The 22,915-nt window shown below is 35.5% G+C and overlaps 3 protein-coding genes across 5 annotated transcripts; 2 read left to right on the top strand and 1 right to left on the bottom strand.

The window, feature by feature from the left end:
- The first annotated feature begins 1,929 nt into the window (after positions 1–1,929).
- LOC104887901 (glycine-rich cell wall structural protein) lies at positions 1,930–3,495 on the top strand. Its single transcript, XM_010672677.4, has one exon. It carries the CDS (start codon positions 1,995–1,997, stop codon positions 3,210–3,212), a length of 1,218 nt encoding a protein of 405 aa, XP_010670979.1. The 5' UTR covers positions 1,930–1,994; the 3' UTR covers positions 3,213–3,495.
- Positions 3,496–9,567: 6,072 nt separating this feature from the next.
- Positions 9,568–19,329, top strand: LOC104887900 (protein NPGR2). 3 transcript variants are annotated; one of them, XM_019248416.3, is made up of 6 exons: positions 9,568–10,021; positions 10,712–10,959; positions 14,048–14,300; positions 15,852–17,068; positions 17,691–17,841; positions 18,725–19,329. In XM_019248416.3, exons 2-6 carry the CDS (start codon positions 10,765–10,767, stop codon positions 19,042–19,044), a joined length of 2,136 nt encoding a protein of 711 aa, XP_019103961.2. In that variant the 5' UTR covers positions 9,568–10,021; positions 10,712–10,764; the 3' UTR covers positions 19,045–19,329. The 3 variants fall into 3 exon arrangements, with proteins under 3 accessions (XP_019103961.2, XP_010670978.2, XP_010670977.2); XM_010672676.4 differs by having other exon boundaries at positions 10,691–10,959; XM_010672675.4 differs by lacking the exon at positions 9,568–10,021 and having other exon boundaries at positions 10,249–10,959.
- A 1,024-nt stretch (positions 19,330–20,353) lies between these two features.
- On the bottom strand, positions 20,354–22,147 carry LOC104887899 (50S ribosomal protein L28, chloroplastic). Its single transcript, XM_010672673.3, has 2 exons — positions 21,862–22,147; positions 20,354–20,744 (listed from the first exon to the last, which is right to left on the bottom strand). Exons 1-2 carry the CDS (start codon positions 22,091–22,093, stop codon positions 20,512–20,514), a joined length of 465 nt encoding a protein of 154 aa, XP_010670975.1. The 5' UTR covers positions 22,094–22,147; the 3' UTR covers positions 20,354–20,511.
- Positions 22,148–22,915: the final 768 nt, after the last annotated feature.

The following is a 22,915-nucleotide window of genomic DNA, read 5'->3' as shown; positions in this document are numbered from 1 at the left end:
TCATGTGTTGTTGATCAGATAAGTAACTAAAGTAAAGTAACATCCAACAAGGCTCGTGGACTGTAAATTCACCAATCTATACCAGAAGGCAGAAACCTAATTTCTTTAATAACGATAACGATAACGATAACGATAACGATACATGATTTCTCTTTATATCTTCTGTATTAGTAGTATCTTGTTAATAAACTGCTGTAACTAGTTTTTTTTTTATATTATATCTCGTAAGTAGGGATGGGCATGGGTCCAGGACCCTACCCGGACCCTGTTGGACCCGACCCTAATTTAAGGGTCTGGGTCCAACTTTTTTAGACCCTAAGGGTCCGGGTCCGGGTCCAAGTGAAAATTTTAGGGTCCGGGTCCGGGTCTTAAAATTTTGGACCCAGACCCGACCCTTAGACCCTAAACTTATTTAATATATACATTTCAACTTTTTTAAAATAAAATAAACTGATTTTCTAAAAGACTAAAATCTAAACTAAAACACCAAAACACCCATTCTGAACTCTTATGTAAGTTGAGTTTGTTTCGGTTTTTTCAGTTTGTATGTTTGTGTTTTTGTTTCTTTTTTTTCAGTTTATATGTTTGTGAATTGCGTTTGTTTCGGGTTTTTTTTTCAGTTTATAAGTTTGTGTTTATATCGTTTTTTTCCATTTATATGTTTGTGTTTGTTTCATGCGAATTCTTATGTTTGTTTCTTGAGATTTTTTATATTTGCTTCATGCGAATTTCAAATGATTATTGATATTAATAATGCTGAAAATTTGACAAGAAAAAGAATTTAGGTCTGGACTCTCCAGACCCTCTAGACCCGCCAGACCCTAAGGGTCTGAGTCAGGGTCCAATTTTTTCAGACCCTTAGGGTCCGGGTCTGGGTCTGCCAAAAATTTTAGGGTCCGGGTCTAGGGTCCAGCTGGACCCGACCCTTGCCCATCCCTACTCGTAAGTTCTACTCCATCCGTTTCATTTTAATTGTTACACTTTGACATTTTACACTATTCATAAATTGCACTTTGATATTACAAATGTTGGGATAATTACTTCACATTTTGGGTGGAAACTTTGTTAAGATAGAAAGTTGATAATTTATCATATGCTTAATTAAATTCATGTTGACCCACTTAATAATAATAAAAGGTCAAATATTACACCACCCACCTAACTATTTCCTCCGTTTCGAATTACTCGCTACACTTTGAAAATTCCACTATTCATCTATGAGATTTGACCTTGTATTATTTACAATTAGACAAAATCAAATGTTATAATGTAATATGTTGTTGGATTCATCTCAATGTATATTTTCATAAAATCAAATTTTGTTTTATACTTGACTCTAATATACAATTAAAGATATTAATAATCAAAATAATGCATCGACAAGCATAAAAGTCAAAATGTAGCGAGTAAAAAGAAACGAAGAAAATACTTATTTTATATTTGTTTATTGTCGTGTTATCGTGTTGGATCAACTTTTACTAATTTTGTTTAAAACTTCACATAATACGATCCGTACCACTAAATATTGATGATCGATTTTCCGCGAAGACGCTGCTTTGAACGTAGGATTCCACCAAAAGCAATTGCTTAGAAATAAAATCGTTGAATTCACATGCACTGTATGGATAAGCAGTCTAAAAAAAATTGGTTATCAATCAAATTCAGAAACAATCAAATGTACTACTAGTTAGCTATGACTTTCATATCCTTGCGCAGAAAAGTTAGTACAGTAAAGAAGCTGGTACCCCAACTCCTAAGTAATAAATGCTCTTGAATATAATCCATGAGTGATTTACAAATGTTAGTATTTTTTTTATGGTGTGTATTATCAACCATAATACGTACAACATGCAGTTGGTTGTTGTGAAAGAAATTAATACGTACAGCATGCCTATTAGAAGTAATAACCACTATATAAATCCCCCAAAGTAAGTAAGTTTCCTCAACCAAAAAACAAACTCTTCACCACTTTCACGACATAATCAATCTCCAAAATGAAGGGAGGCACTAAGAGACTTTCTTTGTTGTTTCTACTTTGCTTTCACATTGCCATAACAAGCGTCAGTGCAAGATATGCGGTGACCACAGAGAAGAGTACTGAAGATGAAAAGTTTTTGTTTGGTAAAGGTGGAGGATTCGGTGGAGGGTTTGGTGGCGGGGGTGGTGGTGGCGGAGGCGGTGGTGGTGGTGGAGGATTTGGGGGAGGTGCTGGTGGTGGCGGAGGATTTGGAGGTGGTGCTGGGGGTGGCTTTGGTGGAGGTGCTGGTGGTGGCCATGGCATCGGCGGTGGCATTGGAGGTGGCCATGGAATTGGTGGCGGCGGTGGTTTAGGTGGTGGTCACGGCATTGGTGGAGGAATCGGTGGTGGCCATGGAATCGGTGGCGGTGGTGGTTTAGGTGGGGGTCATGGTGTCGGCGGAGGTATTGGTGGTGGTCATGGTGTCGGTGGAGGTATTGGTGGTGGTCATGGCGTCGGCGGAGGCGTTGGTGGAGGCTTTGGCGGTGGTCATGGTGTTGGTGGCGGCATTGGTGGTGGAATCGGTAAAGGTGGCGGCATCGGTGGTGGAATCGGTAAAGGTGGCGGCATCGGTGGTGGAATTGGAAAGGGAGGCGGATTTGGTGGTGGTATTGGTAAAGGTGGAGGACTTGGTGGTGGTGTTGGAGGTGGGTATGGGAAAGGTGGTGGTGTTGGTGGAGGAATTGGAAAAGGGGGTGGATTTGGAGGTGGAATTGGCAAAGGAGGTGGATTTGGTGGTGGAATTGGTAAAGGAGGTGGTATTGGGGGTGGAATCGGGAAAGGTGGAGGGTTTGGAGGAGGAATTGGCAAAGGCGGAGGTCTAGGTGGTGGAGTTGGCTTCGGAAAGGGTGGAGGTATCGGAGGTGGAATTGGTAAGGGTGGGGGCTTTGGTGGTGGCATCGGTAAAGGTGGTGGTATTGGTGGTGGCTTCGGAAAGGGTGGTGGTATTGGTGGCGGTTTCGGGAAGGGTGGTGGTATTGGTGGTGGCTTCGGGAAAGGTGGTGGTTTCGGTGGAGGATTCGGAAAGGGTGGTGGCATTGGAGGAGGATTCGGGAAAGGTGGTGGATTTGGAGGAGGATTCGGGAAAGGTGGTGGTGGTGGTTTTGGAGGTGGAGGCGGTGGAGGGGGTGGTTTTGGAGGTGGAGGCGGTGGAGGTGGTGGTTTTGGTGGAGGCTTTGGGGGTGGGCATCACTAAGATGCAACCTTTGTTTTTTTACACTTTTTAATTTTTACACGAGAAGAACAAAAAGGCTATCATGCATGGGGCTAGCTAGTACAACATCCATGCATGGGAGCCAAATTGGCGATATTGATGCCAGAGTCAAGTTATATGTATTTCTTATTTGTCATTATGTTTTAGCATGTTTTGTTGAATTTGAAATTGTTAGTCTTGTATCCAAGATAAACTTGTTTTTTACTTTTAAATAGCAATTATAATTGTATTGATCATATATATAATTTATTATTATGTCAGTTAATTCGTATTGTCATTTTTATTATATTTAGTTGTTGATCCCAAAATTTGTAATGCAAAATAATCAATTTGTTCACTATAGATAGTTTTGTAGGCATAACAATGTTTAACAGTAACGCAAAGTACAATCCTACTTTACTAACGCAACCAGTAAAATATATACCTAAATATCCTCATTATCATTTTCTTTCTAAAAAAACACTTCTCTCTCTTAAAATATTCTCTCCTTCTCCTTTATACAGTTAGAGAAAAAACTTATAGAAAAACTAATTCACAAATTTTAACCTGATACTCAATGGATGATAATTTTGACCTAAACGAATTTCAATGTGATGTAAGTCGTTCAGATTTTTTTCCCGTAATTATGCAATTTCTTCGTGTAATTCTTATGAAACAATTTACCCTATTTCATGCAGATTGAATGAAACAAACTATTCTGTTTCGTGAATATTGCACTATTCTCCACGGTACAAAAGTAACTCACGGTCTATCACACCTTCATCCTCCATACAATTATCTGAAACATATACTCATCATCAAACAACCTATTCTCGCAGAACTCCCTGGCACCATAAGCATAATGCATGCACAATATAATTCATCATCAATCATCATCTCATATCTTCATCTATCTTGACCTCCTTCACCCTGCGCCAATAATAGAGATCTCATTTATTCACATCTCACACATTACTTATAAAAAAAATTAAATTCGTGATAGGACATTGATACTTCAAATCCATCTTTTAAGACTTAAGAATGCATCCTTTCAAAAAAAAAAAAAAAAAAAACTTAAGAATGCATATATTATTACTACATCCATAGATAACAATTTTTTTTTGCTAAATAATTAGAAAACTTGTATTGCTCAATCAAAATCATTTACAACCTAAAGACATGTTGTCTAGGTGAGGACAAACCAACTAAGTTTTAGACCCCCTTACAATAAAGACACCAAAATATCTAGCGCTACAAAACTCAGTAGCTAAACTCTTTAACCACTCCTTATCTTTACAAGCTATTATCATAACATGTATCAATAACATTCTTTTGAATCCTGTAAACTAAAGTATTTACATATATCAATAACTTTTTGATTCCAATAAGCATTGTTTCTTGTACACCAGATATGGTAAACCATATATAGTTGCCACTACAACAGCCATAACCTGTCTATGGAACTTTCTTTTCTATTTCTAGCTATCCATTGAAGGAGTCCCTGCACTCTAAGAATACAATCTAATAGGTCGTTGTATCGAGTAGTTGGATCATAGTCTCTTACCATAAAAATGGCCGCATGCGCAGCATCACCAACTATGAGTGCCCTTAATACAGGATCATTCAAGTCAGGTTTTTTTGTTATTAGGATAGGTGAATTTTTATAGATTCGATTCATCCCCGAAAACTGATTGTTAACCCACACTAACCAGCTTTTCATCTTCTACAAAACACAAGTATTGAAGTAACACAGATCAGACAATCTGAACTGTCACTCATCCCAAATCTGCTCAATCTTTCAACTGTTTGAAGTCTATTATTCATGACTAACCACACAATGATCCTATGTTTTGGAATAGAGATTCTATTCCACACATACTTATCCCAAAAAATCTTATCATGCTCCCCACTAGTTTTGTGTACAAACACATGCATCACAGAGTAAAGCTCCATCTGAGTCATTTGATCACTGTCTTTTAACTATTTCTCTACTTCACAGACTTTTTCCCAATATCAGCTACTCCATCGAGGTGGTTTATAGTCCCACCTATTACTCCCTTTGATGTATAACTCATTGATCCACCTAATCCAAAGATTATCCTTTTTTGCAGCTATAACTCAAGTGTATCTCCCCATTGCAACAACATTCCACTTCACTACTTCCCTAATCCCCAAACCACCAGCTTGTTTAGGGATGCACACCTTTGGCCAAGAGATATAAGCACCTCTATTACTGAAATTTTTACCTGTTTATAAATATGATCTATAAATCATCTCAAATTTCTTTCATAATCTTTCCATAAATAATAGTTACCCACCTATAATGATTCACATTTATGACAAAGGTTGAAGGTAAATTATCAAATGTTAATTAATTTAATAAAATAGTACATATGTGATGTATCATATTTATATATAGTTTTAGGTGCATTTAGGTTGCAGTTTAGAGCATTTAGATTCATATTTAGGCTAATTATTGCATCATATATATTCATAAGTTATGTATGTTATTCTACTCCTATCCGGTACGTTTTCTTATTTTTGATAATTTCAGGTAATGAGAATGTATCTGGAGTATGATTAGCAAAGTTTGAGGACTAGGACACTTGTAAGGAAGGTGCAATGCATACGGATTGTTTGGATATTTCTTAGTACGAGTTTGAGTTTGCCAAAATAAGTGGCCACAGGCATAGTTTTCGGTTGTTCACACCGAATAATGTCGGCTTTTATTTGATGAATACGAGTACCATTAACCACCGAATAACGTTCATGTAAATCATCCCATAAGGTTTTGGCATTATCATAATACGAAAGAGTCGAACTTACCTCCGGATCAATGGTATTGGTGATCCAAGAAACAAGCATGTAGTGTATTGTATTCCAATCATCCTCTGTACATGGCGGTTTAGGAACGGTGATAGAGCCGTCAAGAAAGCCGAACTTACGGCGTGAGCATAAAGCGACTCGAATGGCACGAGCCCATGCATCAAAATTTGTGGACTTGAGACGAACGGGAGTGATAAAATCTCCTGGTCTATCCTGTGGACCGAGAAAAAAAGGTGAATTTATGGCTATTTTTGTAGAACCGGCGGCTGGCTGGGCGGCGTCGTCGCCGGCCATGGTGCGACGGTGGTAAGTTTAAAGGGGTTTGCAAATTTTGGAGGCTCTTGATACCATGATATAATTAGGTCAAGCTTACCTTTCTCATTAATCCATCAGAATATATATATACAAGAGTTAATAGGGAAACCCTTAATATTAGGAAACAAATCAACGTTAAACTATATCTCCTAATATTACTCTAACAATAAGAGTTTGAGAAAATAGAAAAATTAAGCATGTGTACAAGAGTTTCAGAGAAATAGGAAAATAAGTATAGTAGTTTGTTACAAGTAGAAAAACCGTGTATTTGAATTTGCAAGACAAAATTCATCTTTATAAAACTATATTACAACAAAATATTCCCTCCATGTCTAAATTTACATTAAAAACAAATGGGTGGATTTGAATAGATAAAATAAAAGCAAGGAGGAAAAAAAAATTGATAAAAAGTGAGAGAATAATTATGAAATTAAGGGCCTCACATGAAGAGGGAGTGTGTGAGAGAGAAATAATTAATAGAGGGGAATTACACAGTACATTAGTACATTACCTGGATTGAGTGAGTTGAGTGAGGTATAATTTGTTTTTTAAGATAATAAGATAATATTTTTTAAATTAACCAAAAAAATCATACAAATTAATTAATTAAGAACAACTATAGTATAATTATCTAATCTGATGTATCGCATGAACATTAAAATCAATTACTTTCTTCGTTTCGTTTTAAATGCAACAAATGAGTATATTATATCTTATAAATAATATCCCTTTGTTATATTTAAAATGAAACAGTATATTATTAACAAGTTTTTTTTTTTTTTAAAAAAAAGGTAAGATGAAGTCATTTGCAAGAAAGTGGGGAAATTCGCCGAGAATCCCTCCTTGCAAGGGGTGAGATTCGATCCCTTAACTTATGGGATCGGAGATGATGTTAAATTGCCCATACCACTAAGCGATACCTGCTGCTCGTATAATACTAATAAGTGAGGATGGAAAAATAACGAATATAGAGATGAGAGTAGATGTCCAAACAAGTTGAAAAATGTATTGTTTGTCCAATTGACAATTGTCCTTGTCGAGTTGTTAGTTAGATTGTGGTTTATAGTTGATAGACAGAAAAAGGTTTTTATGAAACTTGTTACTAGCTATAGAAGGAAGAGACAAACGCTATGTTTAGTTCAACTGAACTTATCTGATCTGAACTTATCTGATCTGATCTGAACTTATTTTCTCTGATTACAAGATCTTATCTTTTAGATTTTTCTCAATATATAAGAAAAAATATATTCATGTGGGGTCTTGTTTGATTCGTCTTAATGAGTACTTTATTAATATTCAATTATTATAATTTTTACTAATATGTAATGAAAGATATAATGATTTTTAAATATAAGCATGATCTGAACTGATCTGATCTGAACTTATTTTTTCTGATCTGATTTGATTAGATCTGAAATAAGCAAAAATAAGGTGAACTGAACATAGCCAAAGTAGCCAGAGCTAGCAAGCACAAATTGCACATATTACACAATTGACAATAGACTCGAGTACGACAATGCGAAGAAGGATGAATGGATGATGCAATTTTGTCACGGACGATGAATAAATTGACATAATTCTATCACTATAAATGAATGTCCATGTACTAAACACTAATCATTTCACCAACCTCTCATTAACTTCTTTCGAGGCCAAAATTATTGCCTCACGCTTGTACATAACCCAACCAACTACTCGTTTATTATTTCTGATAGGTTGAATCTCTAGTTGTTAGAAACAAATTTCATTCTTACAAGAGATAACTATTGAAAAAATAATCCCAAATTATTAAGAAAGGCGGACTAATTTTAACATAAAATTAGATAATTGAAAACTGAATTTTTGTAACAAGCTCATTTCATTTCATTCTAACCCAACACTATTATTGTCATCCCTTCTCTTCTCATTCTTTTATTTTCTTAATTATCGAACTACAACAAACAGTTTCAAAAAATAACTCGCTAGTTTTACCAAGCGGATTAAAGTAGTCACTGAATGGGTTAGAGAATATCATTATTAAATAGATTAATTTGATCACGAAATAGATTAAACTGATTCCTAAATAGATTAAACTAGTCACTATATTAGAATATGTGGCATGTTCTCTTCTATTATTGGGCTTGGGCCATGTCTAGTTTTAAACTAAAAGTAAGTGGTCTCTTACAAGACTAACTGAAAAATAATATAGTGAGATTTTGAAAGAGTGTGGTAGATTCAAGAAAAATTTGCAAAAAAAAAATATATAAGAGGTTTTGTCCTAGACACGTAAGTATATATTAGAGTGTTAGAATCTTTCCATTTCTTTTCATCCTAATTAAACTAGTAAATTTTCCTTTGCCAAACATTTCTAACCATTGATTTAGGAAATAGACCGTCTGATTTTTTTAGGAGACGGAGAGGATCTCAACTCTAGATTAGATCCAATACCATTTGCATTGATCATTCCAAACTCAGCAAGTTCGTACTTGAATTAATTCTCGATTCAAGTAAGAACAAGTTTTACTATAAGAGTCAAAAATTACTTTTCGAAGTATTACTAAAAGTACTTGCTAAGTATTTTCTTTCCTGAATAAGGCAATGTCTAAGCTTATAAAGTGACTTAACCTAACCCACTTTTTTTTTTTTACCATTTTGTCAATTAAAGTCATAATAAAAAGAAAATGACTACTACCATCAACGGATAATTTAAAACTGTATACTAGCTAATTCAAGGCCAAAATATATATGAGTATAATGATCAATGATTTATGAGAATTATATTATCATGACTCATGAGTATCATGACAACGTTGGAATAGTTATTCATGTCTTGGCCTCCAAAAGTAACAACATTTTACAAATTATCATCTTAATCATTCTAATTCTAACACTATCAACTAAACTTAAACATCTGATAATGATGTAAACATTGTTGAAAACGGCTAAAAATTCTGTTTGTCAAACAGAGACAGCTTAGTAGAGCAAGAATTTGCCAAAACCATCAATTAAACATCAATTTCTGTAATTAAGTACTACTAATATAATTCTCCTCATATAATGTAATAATAATGAAAAATAATACAAAAAATTAAACAAATGATTGTCAATTAGCACGCAGTTGACCATGGAGTCCAAGAAGAAGAAAGTGGGTCCCAAAAAGCGACATTCTTCTTCTAATGCTTATAAACAAACCAGTCTCTTCTTACCTGTTATAATGTTATATTATACCATTAAAAACCATACTCTAAAAATCAAGAATTTCTTGTAAAAATTTATGCAAAAATTTATGATTTTCATTCTCATATTCACACCTGAAAAACCCTGATTTAAACTTTGTTTAGGATTAAATTACCTGTTATTATAACAATAAAAACCAAGCTCTAAAAATTTATCATTTTCAGTCTCATATTCACACCTGAATTAAACTTTTTTAAGATTAATTTTGTAGTTTTAATCTCAAAATCTACCCTTTTATGATCTTGCTTTAAAATTACTTCCTTTTACAGCATAAAGCAACAATTTTTTACATGTACAGAAAAGGAAGAGTGAAAAGAGGGAAATTGGTTGGTGGGTCTTTGGATTCTTACCATTTTCACAAATTTTGTGAGCTTTTTGTCCTGCAGAAATACAATAAAATGGGTTCTGTATTTGACATTTTGTGGGGTTTTTCTGTGCTTTTTCTCAATCAACAGGTATCCCTTTCTTTTCCTTTTTACCTTTATGATTATGATTTTGATTTTTGATAACTTCTTTTGGTGTTCACTGTTTGCTTTAATGGCTGTTGTTTAATATTGTTTAAGGGTCATTATCTAACTATTTGATGCTTTTAAATTTTTATCTAATTGTGGTTAATTGGTGCTTTTTTTTATCTTTAAGAAATGATTATTCATGTTAGATAGAATTTATTTGATGCCTTAATTTTTACCATTTATTTTTTATTTTTAATTTGAAAAGGAGAATTTTGGGTCAGGGTTTTGGGTTTAATTGATCATTGAAGAACTTGAAGATTGTTTCATTGTGTTAAATTTTCATGGTTTGAGAAATGAGATTTAGGGATGAATTTCTTTTGGGAAAACTAGGATCAGGGTTTTGGGATTTGCACTCCATTTGTGAAGAATATTTGCCCAGTTCTTGGAAATTGTAGACATTTTGGTGTTTTATCTGTTTATGTGGGTACATTTTTTTTAACATCTTGTATATATAAGCTTGGTATTCTGTCATGAGGCTGGTCAAGCGTTAAAAACTTAAAATATGCTGATGCTGTTATGTGTAGTATGTATCCTTGAAGGACTGAATTACTAGTTTTTTTCAAAGATTTTCTCTGACATTTGGTGTTATGTGTATTCGGTTTGAAAAAAAAGTATCTGTTTGTAATATGAAAGCTAAACCTTGGAGGAAGAACCAGGGTCTCGGAAGTAGAGGCAGATTGAAGAAGATGATGAAGTGCATTTTCTTAGGGAAACAAGTGAGAGCAGATGAAGCAGTTGAATCATCAGAGTCATCCTTAGCTACGCGGGATTATTCAGCTAGTTATTCAGGGCGTGCTGGTGAGGCTGAACCAAAGACAAACACGAGCACCATTGAAGAAGCTGAAACATCTCTTCGTGAAAGTGGTTACTTGAATTATGAGGTTTGGCTAATCAATCCCCTTTTACGTACTGTGTTATTTATTATAGTAAATATTTTGTGGAAAGACAATACGTAAGAGGCTATGCTCGATGATCATGCATTGCTTAGCTTATATCTTTCTTAAGTGTGCGTGAAATATTGAAGTTTGGTCGGTACAACAATTTTCCAAGTAAGAGGGAGTTTGTTATAATTAGTACCAGTGTACGATTTTTCATATTTTCTCATGTCATTCAACCTAGAGATGCTGTAGGTTTTTCAATATAAACTTATGTTTCCAGATGGGGATTGATGATCAGGATTTTCTATCTGAAACAAATCTTGCAGATGTGGATATTTATATGCAAAATTTCATAGTGATTAGTGAGAAGGATCTAGGCAGAAGGTAGAGCACTGCTTAGTTTTATCTATAAATCACTGTTTAAAAGGCAAACTGTATCGAGCCAACGGTAATAATTAAAATGGTCTGAAATATCTGTTATCTCAGCTTTATAGGCACTGAAGACTGATCTTTGGAATGCTTATTAGCCTTGATTATCAACATTTTAGACAACTAATGAGCTTTGTGGCTTGCTATTTTCAATCCCTGAATTTCTTATTTGTCGCATCTGTGCCTTCATATACAAGTAGAAAATTTTCCCATTGTTAACTTGACTCTTTTTCTTCTCCTTGCCCCTTACCCTAGGAATAAAAGAAGAAAAAGAAAATACTAATGGTAGTAAGCTGTTTATCATGTGGCTATAGCTATTACGAGAGTTCCCTTCCTTTCAAACTTCAGCTAAATGTCTTCCGGAGACCATAATAGAACAAATAGTTTTGGACCCTAGTATGATTTTGATAGGGAAATAACAAAAGGTGCGGATCCAACTGACTTCAACGTAAGCTATCCTCAGAAGAAGTATAGAATCATATCTCTCCTGTTCTTTATCTTGTTTGAGGGCCACATATTGCAGTTTGTCACCGAACATGTGTTCTTGCTAAAGTTGTTGTGATAAAAGTACATATAGGTTAAATTTGTAAGAACACCATAACTAAATGCAGATGGCTGTTTTGACACGCTTCTGTTCAACTTGTATATTTTAGGCGTTGCTTTTCTGGAGTGCTATCTGAGATTGCTAGACTGGCTGGGAAGTTCCTTTTATGCACGTAGTATTGCTGCTACCAATAAAAGATGGTCTTTTAATTTGGTGCATATTGTATTTAGGGAGTTAGCAAATGCAGCTTGATCAAAGGGATCTTTCGATGATTATATATTCAGCTCAATGGTGTTTTATGAGGTTTCCGGCTGCAGCAGTGTTATTTTTGCAAGCAACTGTATTCAACAGTGAATAGATAAGATAAGCTTGATGACAGTTTGAATGATCTTTGAGAGGGAGAAGTGAGCTAAATTTCTTTTCCAATTATAGGTTGTAGCATTGTACGAGAAGAGGTTATACTTTTAGATATGTCTCTATTCCGTAGAAATCCTAATGTGGTAATTGCCATAAAAAGCCCATTGTCAGAATAAATTTTAGGTTAGGTGTGCTTTCTATGTGTTCAATTCCACAATGACTGTAGGAAGCAGTGGACAGATCGTAATTAGAGCCAATCAAAATTGATCTAATAAATACAGTTACTTTCAATTGATTAATATCACCCACTATATCCATTCTGTATTTCATTACTTTTAGATGAAGCCGAAATGACAATAAATCCGGTGGTAACGTATTGTTTGTTTTGGGGGTATATCAAGGTTCAGTCGCCGAGTCGTAATTTGTTGCCCTCCTTTCGAATTCGCCTCTTTGTTAAACAATCTTTAATGTTAAGCCCTTGTGTAAGAATTCTGAGTGCTTTTGAGATTCCAATATCACCTTGGAAAGAAATAAATGAGTTCGAAGGCAAATCAACCAGCCAGGACTATTCAATTCAAAATGAACACTATACCTAGGCAAACTCATGGAAACATCCTTGGAATCGGTTTAGTGAAAGTGGGACACTCTTGTCATTTGAGGAAGAATTGTAAAGCCACATTATTAATTACCATTTAGTCCTGGATATCCTAATCCATCCACTTCCCTCCTTCTAACCTCCTTGACATGGCATATTGAGTTGCTGCTAAGGTGCTTCCTGTTCATGCACCCAGCTGCAGCCAAAATCAGTTGCTAAGATAAGTATTGTCACTTCCTTTCTCTTTCTCCTCTCTTTACAATTACACCGCTTTAATTTACTAGAGTATAAGTCTTGTGTAGTGAGAATTTAGAGGTAAGAAAGCCATTGCTTCATTACTTCGGTCATCTTATTGGACACTATCTTGTATCAAAATATCCAACCATCTCCCTGTCTCCCTTTCTCCTTGCTCATGTGCACCAAAAGTAGCACTCCTGTACAGTTAAATTGCGGTGATAACACAGGAGTCAGGACTTATGGTGTAAAACATAGTTATTTGTCATGCTTATGCCACGACATCGTTCTTTCTTCTGAGAAGCTTATTAGAAAAAAAGGGTGTGTAATAAATAAAAGAGAGTTATTCGATAGATAAAAAATTTGGTTCCTAGTGTGTATGATTGTGATTTTGCGATATGCTAGGCTATGTTGCCATGTATATAAGTTTAGAAAGAAATCTGCCAGATGCTTACATCGAAAACAATATCCTTCTATTGAATGAGCCTTAGCTGGGTTGCTGCAGAACCAACTTGAGAGATAGGATCTGGTACTAATTGGTCCCTGTCAATATTGGGTTCACACTCCTTCGTCCTCCTGCCAAGCGACTTTCTACTTTCTTTATGATGAGGTCTATAAATATCAAAAAAGGAGGATATTTTGATCTTGGAAGAAAGGTAAAAAAAGCTCATCTCTATGCATATCCTCCCAAGCCAATTAGGAATCTGAAGTATAAGGTTATTTACAGTCAGTGCAGGAGTTTTCTTGTCTGTTTTATTACCTAATTTAAGTTTTAACTGTTCGAAATGAGTAGCCTTTATACAAAGAGAGAAACATGTTGTATCTTTTGTGGAGAGGAAATGAAACTATTATCAACTACAGTTTGCTGTAAAGGAAAGATTGAAAAGCAGAATATCTCTGCAAGATCTTATGAGTGCTGCTACAATGTACAGGAAGCCAGAGCATTGTTAGGAAGGCTTGAGTACCAGAAGGGAAACATAGAAGCTGCGTTCCGTGTCTTCGAAGGCATTGACATTGATGCAGTTGCACCTAATATTAAAGTTTCGTTAGCCAGAAGATCTGAGCCACAACGACTCGATCCACAGAGTGGTGCAGTGCTACCCATGTCAATGCATGCTGTTAATCTACTTTTTGAAGCAATTTTTCTCAAAGCAAAGTCATTGCAAACTCTTGGAAGATCTGAAGGTATTCTTTTGATTTCTTTGCTTTTCATGTTTCATACTTATGATTATGATTTTGGACTATGCATGCTAGACTGTCTGTGATGGAGATGATCATATCTCAGTTGTAAGACTTATCTGTCATGGCACACTTTTTTTGTCCCTCTGCCTGTTTGGTTGTCATAAATGGTGAACAAATTGTTTCAGAGTTATACTTTCTTCTTTGGATTCTTTTGTCTAATTGGTTTTCAGGACATTAGGGTGAAAGTGGTTGTTCAGGCTTGTACAGTTCAAGATTGGAAATCCATTTGGATTTTTGGCTTGTCAGGCAACTAGATGTTACATTGCTTAGATAGAGGTACTTGCGTTAGGATAATTAAAGATATTGTAGGATTAACTCAGCGGGTTATTTGTGTAAGGTGGAGGGTTATATGTATGTAAAAGCATGAGGGTAAGGTGGAACCTAGGATGCATCCTAAATTATAGAGGTTGATGCCTTAAATAACAAAGGAGTTTGTTCATATGCTAGGCAGTGAAGTTGGAGTAGAGAGGAGTTGCTTGCAATGGAATTTTAACTCAGTTGTTCTATTACAGAATAATTAAGTTGTAACAGATTTTTTCAAGTTGTTGTTCCGTGAAACCTCATTAACTGTGAACCGCGGTGAAAATTACGTCATTCTCACCGCATTTTCCTGTTACATAATGATGACTCGCCGTGTTAAAATGTATTTTCACTGTGTTGCATCTGTTCTTTTGTCAAAGTTGACCAAATATATTTTACTATTTATTTATGTGGTTGATGTGATGTGATTTTAAATAAATTATTCATTCACCCAATGTAGGGACACTTGTATTATGTGATAGATTTGGTCATAATGTTGAAAAAATAATTCTTAAACTAAAATATCCAAATGAGGTTATAAAACCCATTAATGTCATTTTTTAGAATTTAATTATGTCGCATTGGGTCACAACTCGCTTCATTCATCCGGTGTTAGCCGATTCAGCGACAAAGTGATTGTGTGTGCAAATGTTTTCTTTGGCGGCTTCTCTTTTGGTATGCATAATGAATTGAGTTTATATCCAATTAATACTTAATTTCATATCTTACTAATAAAATCATCTTAAACCATGACAATATCAGATAGCATGAACCAAATATTTCTGAAATACTTGAATACTCCTGTGGTCCTTTTGATTATAGTTTCGCTGAGCAGTGTGGAACTTGGACCAAGAAATTCATAATTAGCTTAAGATTATCACCTATGTATTCATATTCCTGTCACTGTAAACTAGTGAGGTATGCGTGCATTTTAGGCTTTTACACTGTTGATCTCCATCCACATGCATCTGAGTAAAATGTGGAGCTCTTCTTGTTGCAGAATTTGCTTTTCGGAATATGGTTAAGCATCAGATAATTTCATTATGCTTTGTTCGCTTACACTCTTCATGACTTACATAGCATAATGAGCTTCTGGGGCTTTCCTCATTGCATAATTTGATGGAGCCATTTGCTCATAATAGTAGAATTTGCGTAAAGGCTTTTTTTTTTTAAATAATCTGAATCTTTCTGCAGAAGCTGCTCAATCATGCCAGGTGATTGTGGACACTGTTGAATCTGCAATACCAGAGGGTTTGAATGGAAGGTTTTCCACCAACTGGAAAATGCAGGAGACACTGAATAAAGCAGTTGAATTGCTGCCTGAGTTGTGGAAACTTGCTGGCGCTCCCCATAAAGCCATTTCATCATATCGACATGCATTACTCTATGGTTGGAATCTTGAACTGGGAACTCGAGCAAGGATTGAGAAAGAATTTGCAGTATATCTCTTGTACAGCGGTATTGATGCAAGTCCCCCAACACTCCGTTTCCAAGTGGAAGGAGCATATATCCCTAGTAACAATGTAGAAGAGGCGATTCTTCTTTTGTTGCTCGTGCTGAAGCAATTTTTTCAGAGAAGGATCGATTGGGACCCATTAATCATGGATCATCTTTCCTTTGCGCTATCTATGTCAGGAGATTTCAGGACCTTAGCCAGCCAATTAGAAGAACTACCTGAAGGTATCATAGACAGGAAAGAAAGATATAGCACTCTAGCTCTTTGTTATCATGGAGAAGGTGAAGATCAGGTTAGTTTGAACCTACTGAGGAATCTTCTTCAGGACCGAGAAATTCAGAGCTGCACGCATGAGCTATTACTTGCATCAAAAATCTGTGCTGAAAACACAAATTACTCTGAAGAAGGGATCAGTTATTCTCATAAAGCGATCAAGAGCCTGGAAGGAGAATGCGAAGAACTGGCTTGTAAAGCTACCTGCTTGTTAGGTATATTATCCTCAGCGCAATCTAGATTGGTTATTTCTGATTCCAAGAGGGTACGTATGCAATCTGAAGCGCTAGACCTGTTGGGAACCACTGAAAAACTGACGAAAGGAACAGACGCAAACGCTATATACCATCTTGCCCTAGAAAATGCTGAGCAGAGGAAGTTGGATACTGCACTCTCATGTGCAAAAAAACTGCTGAAACTTGAGGCTGGTTCAAGTACTGCTGGGTGGGTTCTTCTGGCTCGAATACTGTCTGCTCAGAAGCGTTACCTTGATGCGGAAACTATTGTCAATGCTGCTATGGAACAGACTGGGAAGTGGGAACATGCTGAATTACTAAGGACTAGAGCTAAACTTCATATTGCTCAGGGGAAAACTAAAACTGCAATAGAGACATATACCCATCTTCTTGCAGTTCTTCAAGTTCGTAAGAAGAGCTATGGCTTTGGGAAAAGGCATTTAGAGGTACATTTTTTTTTTTTTTTTTTTTGGTTTTACCCCATCTCCTAGTTATTGTCCTCCTTACTATTGTAGCCTACTCCAAATTGATTTGCTAACACTTTATATCATCCACAAATTCCTAGTCATGGTTTAAGTAATTTAAACTTTTCTTCATATTACTTAGAACCTAACTTTCTATCAAGTATAGAAGTACGCTATAGCCTGGTATATACTTCCTCTGTGCTTTTCAAGTGCTTCCAAGTTGCTTGGCATGCAGTATTGGGAGAATATGATTGACAAGGTAAAGTAATTTTTAACTTTTTTTTGAAAAAATTTAACATCTAAGAACCCTGTCACTCGTATTTGCAGTTTGATAGCACTTGAAAGGAAACAAAGGAAGTATCACATATGATCAAATTCAAAATGATGTTGATCAGTGCAAGAACTTGCAAATATCTGTTGTACCAAATTTTCTAATGAAAGTATATCACTGCAAGTGACAATTTTTCCCATGCTCTTAGTTTAGCTTCTTGTTTAGTTTTTAACTCGCTGATTGATAGATAAACCAAAGATTTGAATTTTCTGGTACTGTCTGCTATCGTAAGCTATATAGCAGGATAATTTTACATTGCAATTCTGATGACAGAGGAAGGATCGAGATAAAATATTGGAGATGGAGACATGGCATGACCTTGCCAACATATATACAAGTCTATCACAGTGGCAAGATGCTGAGGCCTGCCTTTCAAAATCAGAGGCTCTATGTCCTGATTCTGCTTCTAGATGTCATTCCAGAGGTAAATGATGTTATAGTCAAATCCCTCACATCTCTTACTGGCCAACATTGATATTTTGATAGAATTGAGAAATTGATTCAAGTTTTGATAGCTAATGTGTACATACCTATTCTAGTAGGATAGTAGGATTAGGAGACAAGCACCTCATAACATGACTTGTTATATATCAATATTTCAAGTTCTTTTGTCTACTCTATGGATGCGATTCTGGAAATCAGTTTCTCAAAGTATGACTTGTCAAATGCTTGCTCTATATAATTTGGGTGACAGGTAACTTATATACCATTAGATAGCTTGTGATCCTTTTATTTTCTGCTTGGTAAACCGACCAACTAGCATATAATGACTTTGGCTTCCTTTTTGTTTTCCTGTATTCTTTGTTTTACATATAAAAACCGTAAATTATAGAGTTGGGATTTTAGAGTCAGCTGTTGCTGTCTTGCTGATAGGCCATGCCATGCGATTTCCCATCTCATGCTTGGCTGCTGGCAAACTATCTTATATACTTCTTCCGTTCTAAAATAAATGAAAACGTAGGGGAAGGCACATGGATTAAGGAGAGGAGAGAGATGAAGAGAAATGAAAAGGGAGACCCGTGTGGCCATGTGATGAAGAGGGAGAGAGAGAAGTAAATGCCAAATAGAGAAATGTTTCATTAATTTTGCAGCGACCTAAAATGTTAAATGTTTCATTTACTTTAGAATGGAGGATGTAGAATTTGTTCTCAAACTAACAATGACATTTAATAAAATATAATACAAAGGTAATACAATTCAACTATGAATTTTTACCAATATACATGTCTTTTTTACTCCTCTTTCAGTCTTGTGATCCATTTTGTTACTACCACTGATGCTTGTGTTCGTAATATCTTGTGAATAAGGTTTACTTTATCAAGCAAAGGGTCTCGAAAAAGAATCTCAGAAGTCCTTCTGGGAGGCGCTGGACAAGGATCCCAACCATGTCCCGAGCTTGATTGCCATGGCTAAAATTCTTGTGCAGCTCGGAGATGAATCACGGCCAATTGCCAGAAGCTTCATCAGACAAGCAATTCGTCTTGACAGGACTAATTATTCTGCATGGCACACTCTTGGGCTGATCCATAGATCTGAACCTGAAGGTGCATCGATGGCTGAAGCTGCTGAATGTTTTAAGGCTGCTGCTTTTCTCGAAGAAACTGCTCCTGTTGAACCCTTCAGATAGGTGTCCCCTTACCTCCTCATATTGTACATGAGTTCTTGTAGTAGAAAATTTCTCTAGGAACACACAGGGATTTCTGGAGTCCGGATTTCCTGATAGGTAAACCCCCCTTCCCCGAAAAGAAAGAATCAAACATAGACCACAGATTTAAAATCAAACTATCATAAACCACAGTTTTCAAAGTCGAATTTGCCCAAGGCTCTTACTAGTACTACATTTCTCTGCTATTTCGTTCTTGGTTTCATGATGGTGAAGAATTAGGTTGCAATTCGCAATCCATGCATTTCATATTGATGCAGTGGCATGCCAATTTTTATGATTGTTTCCATATTCCAATATCGACGGGCTCTTGTGTAATGCTGTAATGCTTGCACATCATATCTCTTTGATTTCAGTAAGATTGTTATACTCATGCATATGAGAGAATTTTGACAATATTTGGTGCTGAAATATTGATAAATGTCTTAATTCCATGCTTTGGAGTTTGGACCCAAAACACGAACCAGGAAAAGCCAGTCAGAAGACTGTTCTCGGGGTTGGAACAAAAATATAGATAGATTTTGGTAGGAGAAGTGTCTTATAAGGTCATGCAATGGACATCAAGTCTTTTGCTCAACACTAGATACAAGATACATGACCTCTATAAATGCCCACAAAATCATGTTCCCATTGGACTCCTGAGGTACCTCTTAGATCTTACTGATTATTGTATGGAGTAATATAGGAAAAGTAGAGCAATATGCATAAAAATAAATAGAAAAAATTGCTCTATAAAATATATACTTAAACACAATTAACAATTTATGTATCTTGCTCAACTTTTTTGTCTTTTCGCAACTAGTAGCAAAGGCTAGGTATAGTAATACCTGTAGAACTCAGACTGCCTCATTCTTCACCTTAGAGGCCTAGAATGAGTATCAGAGAACAGAAGCTACGAATCCTCACAAGTCACACCCCTGTTTTATGTCATAAACTACGCGGCAGACGCCTATCAATCCCTTCACATGCACTAGGGGGAAGCAAAGCCAATGTGATTCAGTTTTCCAGTCCAACAGCTTGTAGCATTGTACAAATTGAACTTGAAGAGTGCTTCGAGCTACTCTTTCTCTACATGCCAGTGAAAAGATGCTGGAACGAACTGTACAACAAGCACGCTGCTTTACATGGCTACACGATTACAATACAAAAATCTTTAAATGAAACTAATGCAGCACAAAATTTACAGACCAATGATGCCTACTTTCTAAGATATTACTGAGACTACTATCAGATACTAGCAGAAAAGAATTAATATTTGCCAAGAGAACTTCGATTTTCCGAAAATGCATTTCATTGACATTACTCAACATGCTACAGATAATATCAAAAACCTAGGGTCACTGAAGTTTTCACTTTTCAGTATAAGAGTAGTAGGATTACAAAACAAGAAAAATTGGGTGTTCTCAAAGCTTTACAATCATATCTGTTGAATTATTCCTTGCTAAGGTCAATCCCTGCCTTCTTGGCAACAGCATCCAATCCATTCTTCTCTATAGTCTTCAAAGCCTTAGTTGATAACCTAAGTTTCAAGAACCTTTTACCAGCTTCCCACCAGACTCTCTTGTATTGCAGGTTCACAAATTGCCGTCTCTTTGTTTTGTGATTTGAGTGGGAAACCTTGTTTGCCCTGTTCGGTTTCTTCCCAGTAAATGGACATATTCTGCCTGATAAACAATCAACTCGTGAAGTTAATAACCTCATTCTAGGCGCAATTTGATGTCACAAACGGTAGATACTATTCATCAAATTGTAATACTTGTAGAATTACCAAATCTGTCTATAGAATTACCAAATTGTAACTTTTATCACTTAAAACGAGGTCAATTGAACTATAATGGTTCGGCATTATGAATTTATGATTGATAATATCACTACCTCAACCATAGCTACTTAATGGTTTAGCTTCGATTTCAGACATTGCAAATCGTTAACATTCTCTACTTCCTGACTAGCATTTTGGTCACACAAGTTCAAAACATAAGAATAATTGAACATCAAATTGATTGTTCCCCAAGGGTACACAAATCAAAGTCTGAAACAACAAGGAAAGCTCCCAAGATTCAATTAGATCATATTCGTCTCGAATATCTAGATTACACAACCGGGTCTTTGATTTCCCACACCTTATACGCGACAAATCCACTACAAGTTAACAGCAACTCTTTCTTCCTAATGCTCCCTAAGGCACCTCAAACCCAATTGTATTACTACTTCTTTCTTCTTGTTCTCCTCAACCCACACCTTGACGAAACGACGAGGATACAATCTTACATACTAAAATGCCCGCAAAACATTCACCAAAAAGCACAAAATGAAGGTGAAGCTAAAGTTCTGGTATAGAATGAATACCTTATCTAAAATTATGTCCAACAAAACATCATTTGGCAAAATCCAAAAGCATCACATGTTCACTTAAACTAGTTCAAAAAACAGCAGCAACCCAAAATCCTCATTCCTCACCACACAAGAAATTGCTTATTCTAAGCAGTTAAGCACTACCCTATTCACACAAACACACACCCAGAAAATAAAAATAAGAAAGTACTCAACTTTCAGCACAAAAATTCAGCAACTTAAACAATAGTACTACAAAATCAAAATATCAGAATCTGGTGGTGAACATAAAAATTAATCAACATCAACAAAATCACCCAGAAAACTGAAATTAATAGTAAGATAATACACAATCAAAATAATTCTAAACCCACCAAAGTTTCAACATAATTACAGCATATAAATTACAAAAATGAGGAAAAAACACAAAAGGGGGAAAATTCTTACGAGCAACAGGCTGAAGTGATGGTTTGAGAGGAAGAGAAATGGGTTTGTTGATTATGATAGAGGAGAGAGGAGAGAGAGAAATTTTAATGCCACTGAGTTTGGAAGTGAGAAACCCTAATTCTGAAATTGTTGATTTTGGTTTGAATGAGGTTGAAAATTGGGGTTTTCGGAAGCAGACATTGTTGATGGTTGAGTTGCTTATCAACATTCCTGAAGCTGCTGCTGCTGCCATTTTTATGTTAATTTTCTCTCTCTTTGTATGTGTCGCGTTATCTAGTTTTTAAAGGTTGAAATAAGTGGATATGAATATCATGATAATTGATAGAAAATAGAGTAGTAGAAAAACCAAAAAAAGAAACACTTAGGTATGTTCTCTTCGTCATAAAATAGCTGAAGTGAACTGAAATAAATTGAATTGAACTGAAATGAATAGTGATATGTGAAAGTAAAAGTATTGTACAGAGCTGAACTGAACTGAAGTGAAATGGATTAATGAGTGAGATTAATTGGAAAACTATTTTATTGTGCATATACTTGCTTTTCAGTAATTTCAAGACCATAAATCTTTTAAATTACATATAAGTAGCAAAAAAAATTAGTGTATAATGGATATCATTATATTATAATATATGTTTAAAATAATAAACAAGAGGGAATAACATAGTTATGAGATACAAACTTTACCGTGAGACCAACTAGTTAACCATTGTTAGGTTTAACATAATTTATTACTCCCTCTTCAAAATCTTTTGCATTTTACATGATCTCCAGTGTACGAATGATTGCTTAATGGCTACAACAAAATTACAACCATATAGTTATTGGAATATTAACCTTTTTTCTAAGATTAATCTTGTCCGTTTATTTAATTGAACCTTGAAAACATAGAAAAATGAAGAAAATGCTAATTTTAACATTTTTTTTAAAAAAAAAACCTTTGTTGAATGTCATTTACTTTGTCATCTTCTTCCTTCTTGGAATATTATTCCTATCTTTCTTTAGATTTTTTGATATCGACGTTAACAAAGATTTGTGAAATATAAAGCCAATTAAT

This window comes from Beta vulgaris, chromosome 3 (assembly GCF_026745355.1).
Source record: "Beta vulgaris subsp. vulgaris cultivar EL10 chromosome 3, EL10.2, whole genome shotgun sequence".
Lineage (NCBI taxonomy): Eukaryota > Viridiplantae > Streptophyta > Magnoliopsida > Caryophyllales > Amaranthaceae > Beta > Beta vulgaris.
The sequence above is the reverse complement of the archived record's forward strand: the minus strand, read 5'-3'. Positions and strand labels throughout refer to the sequence as shown.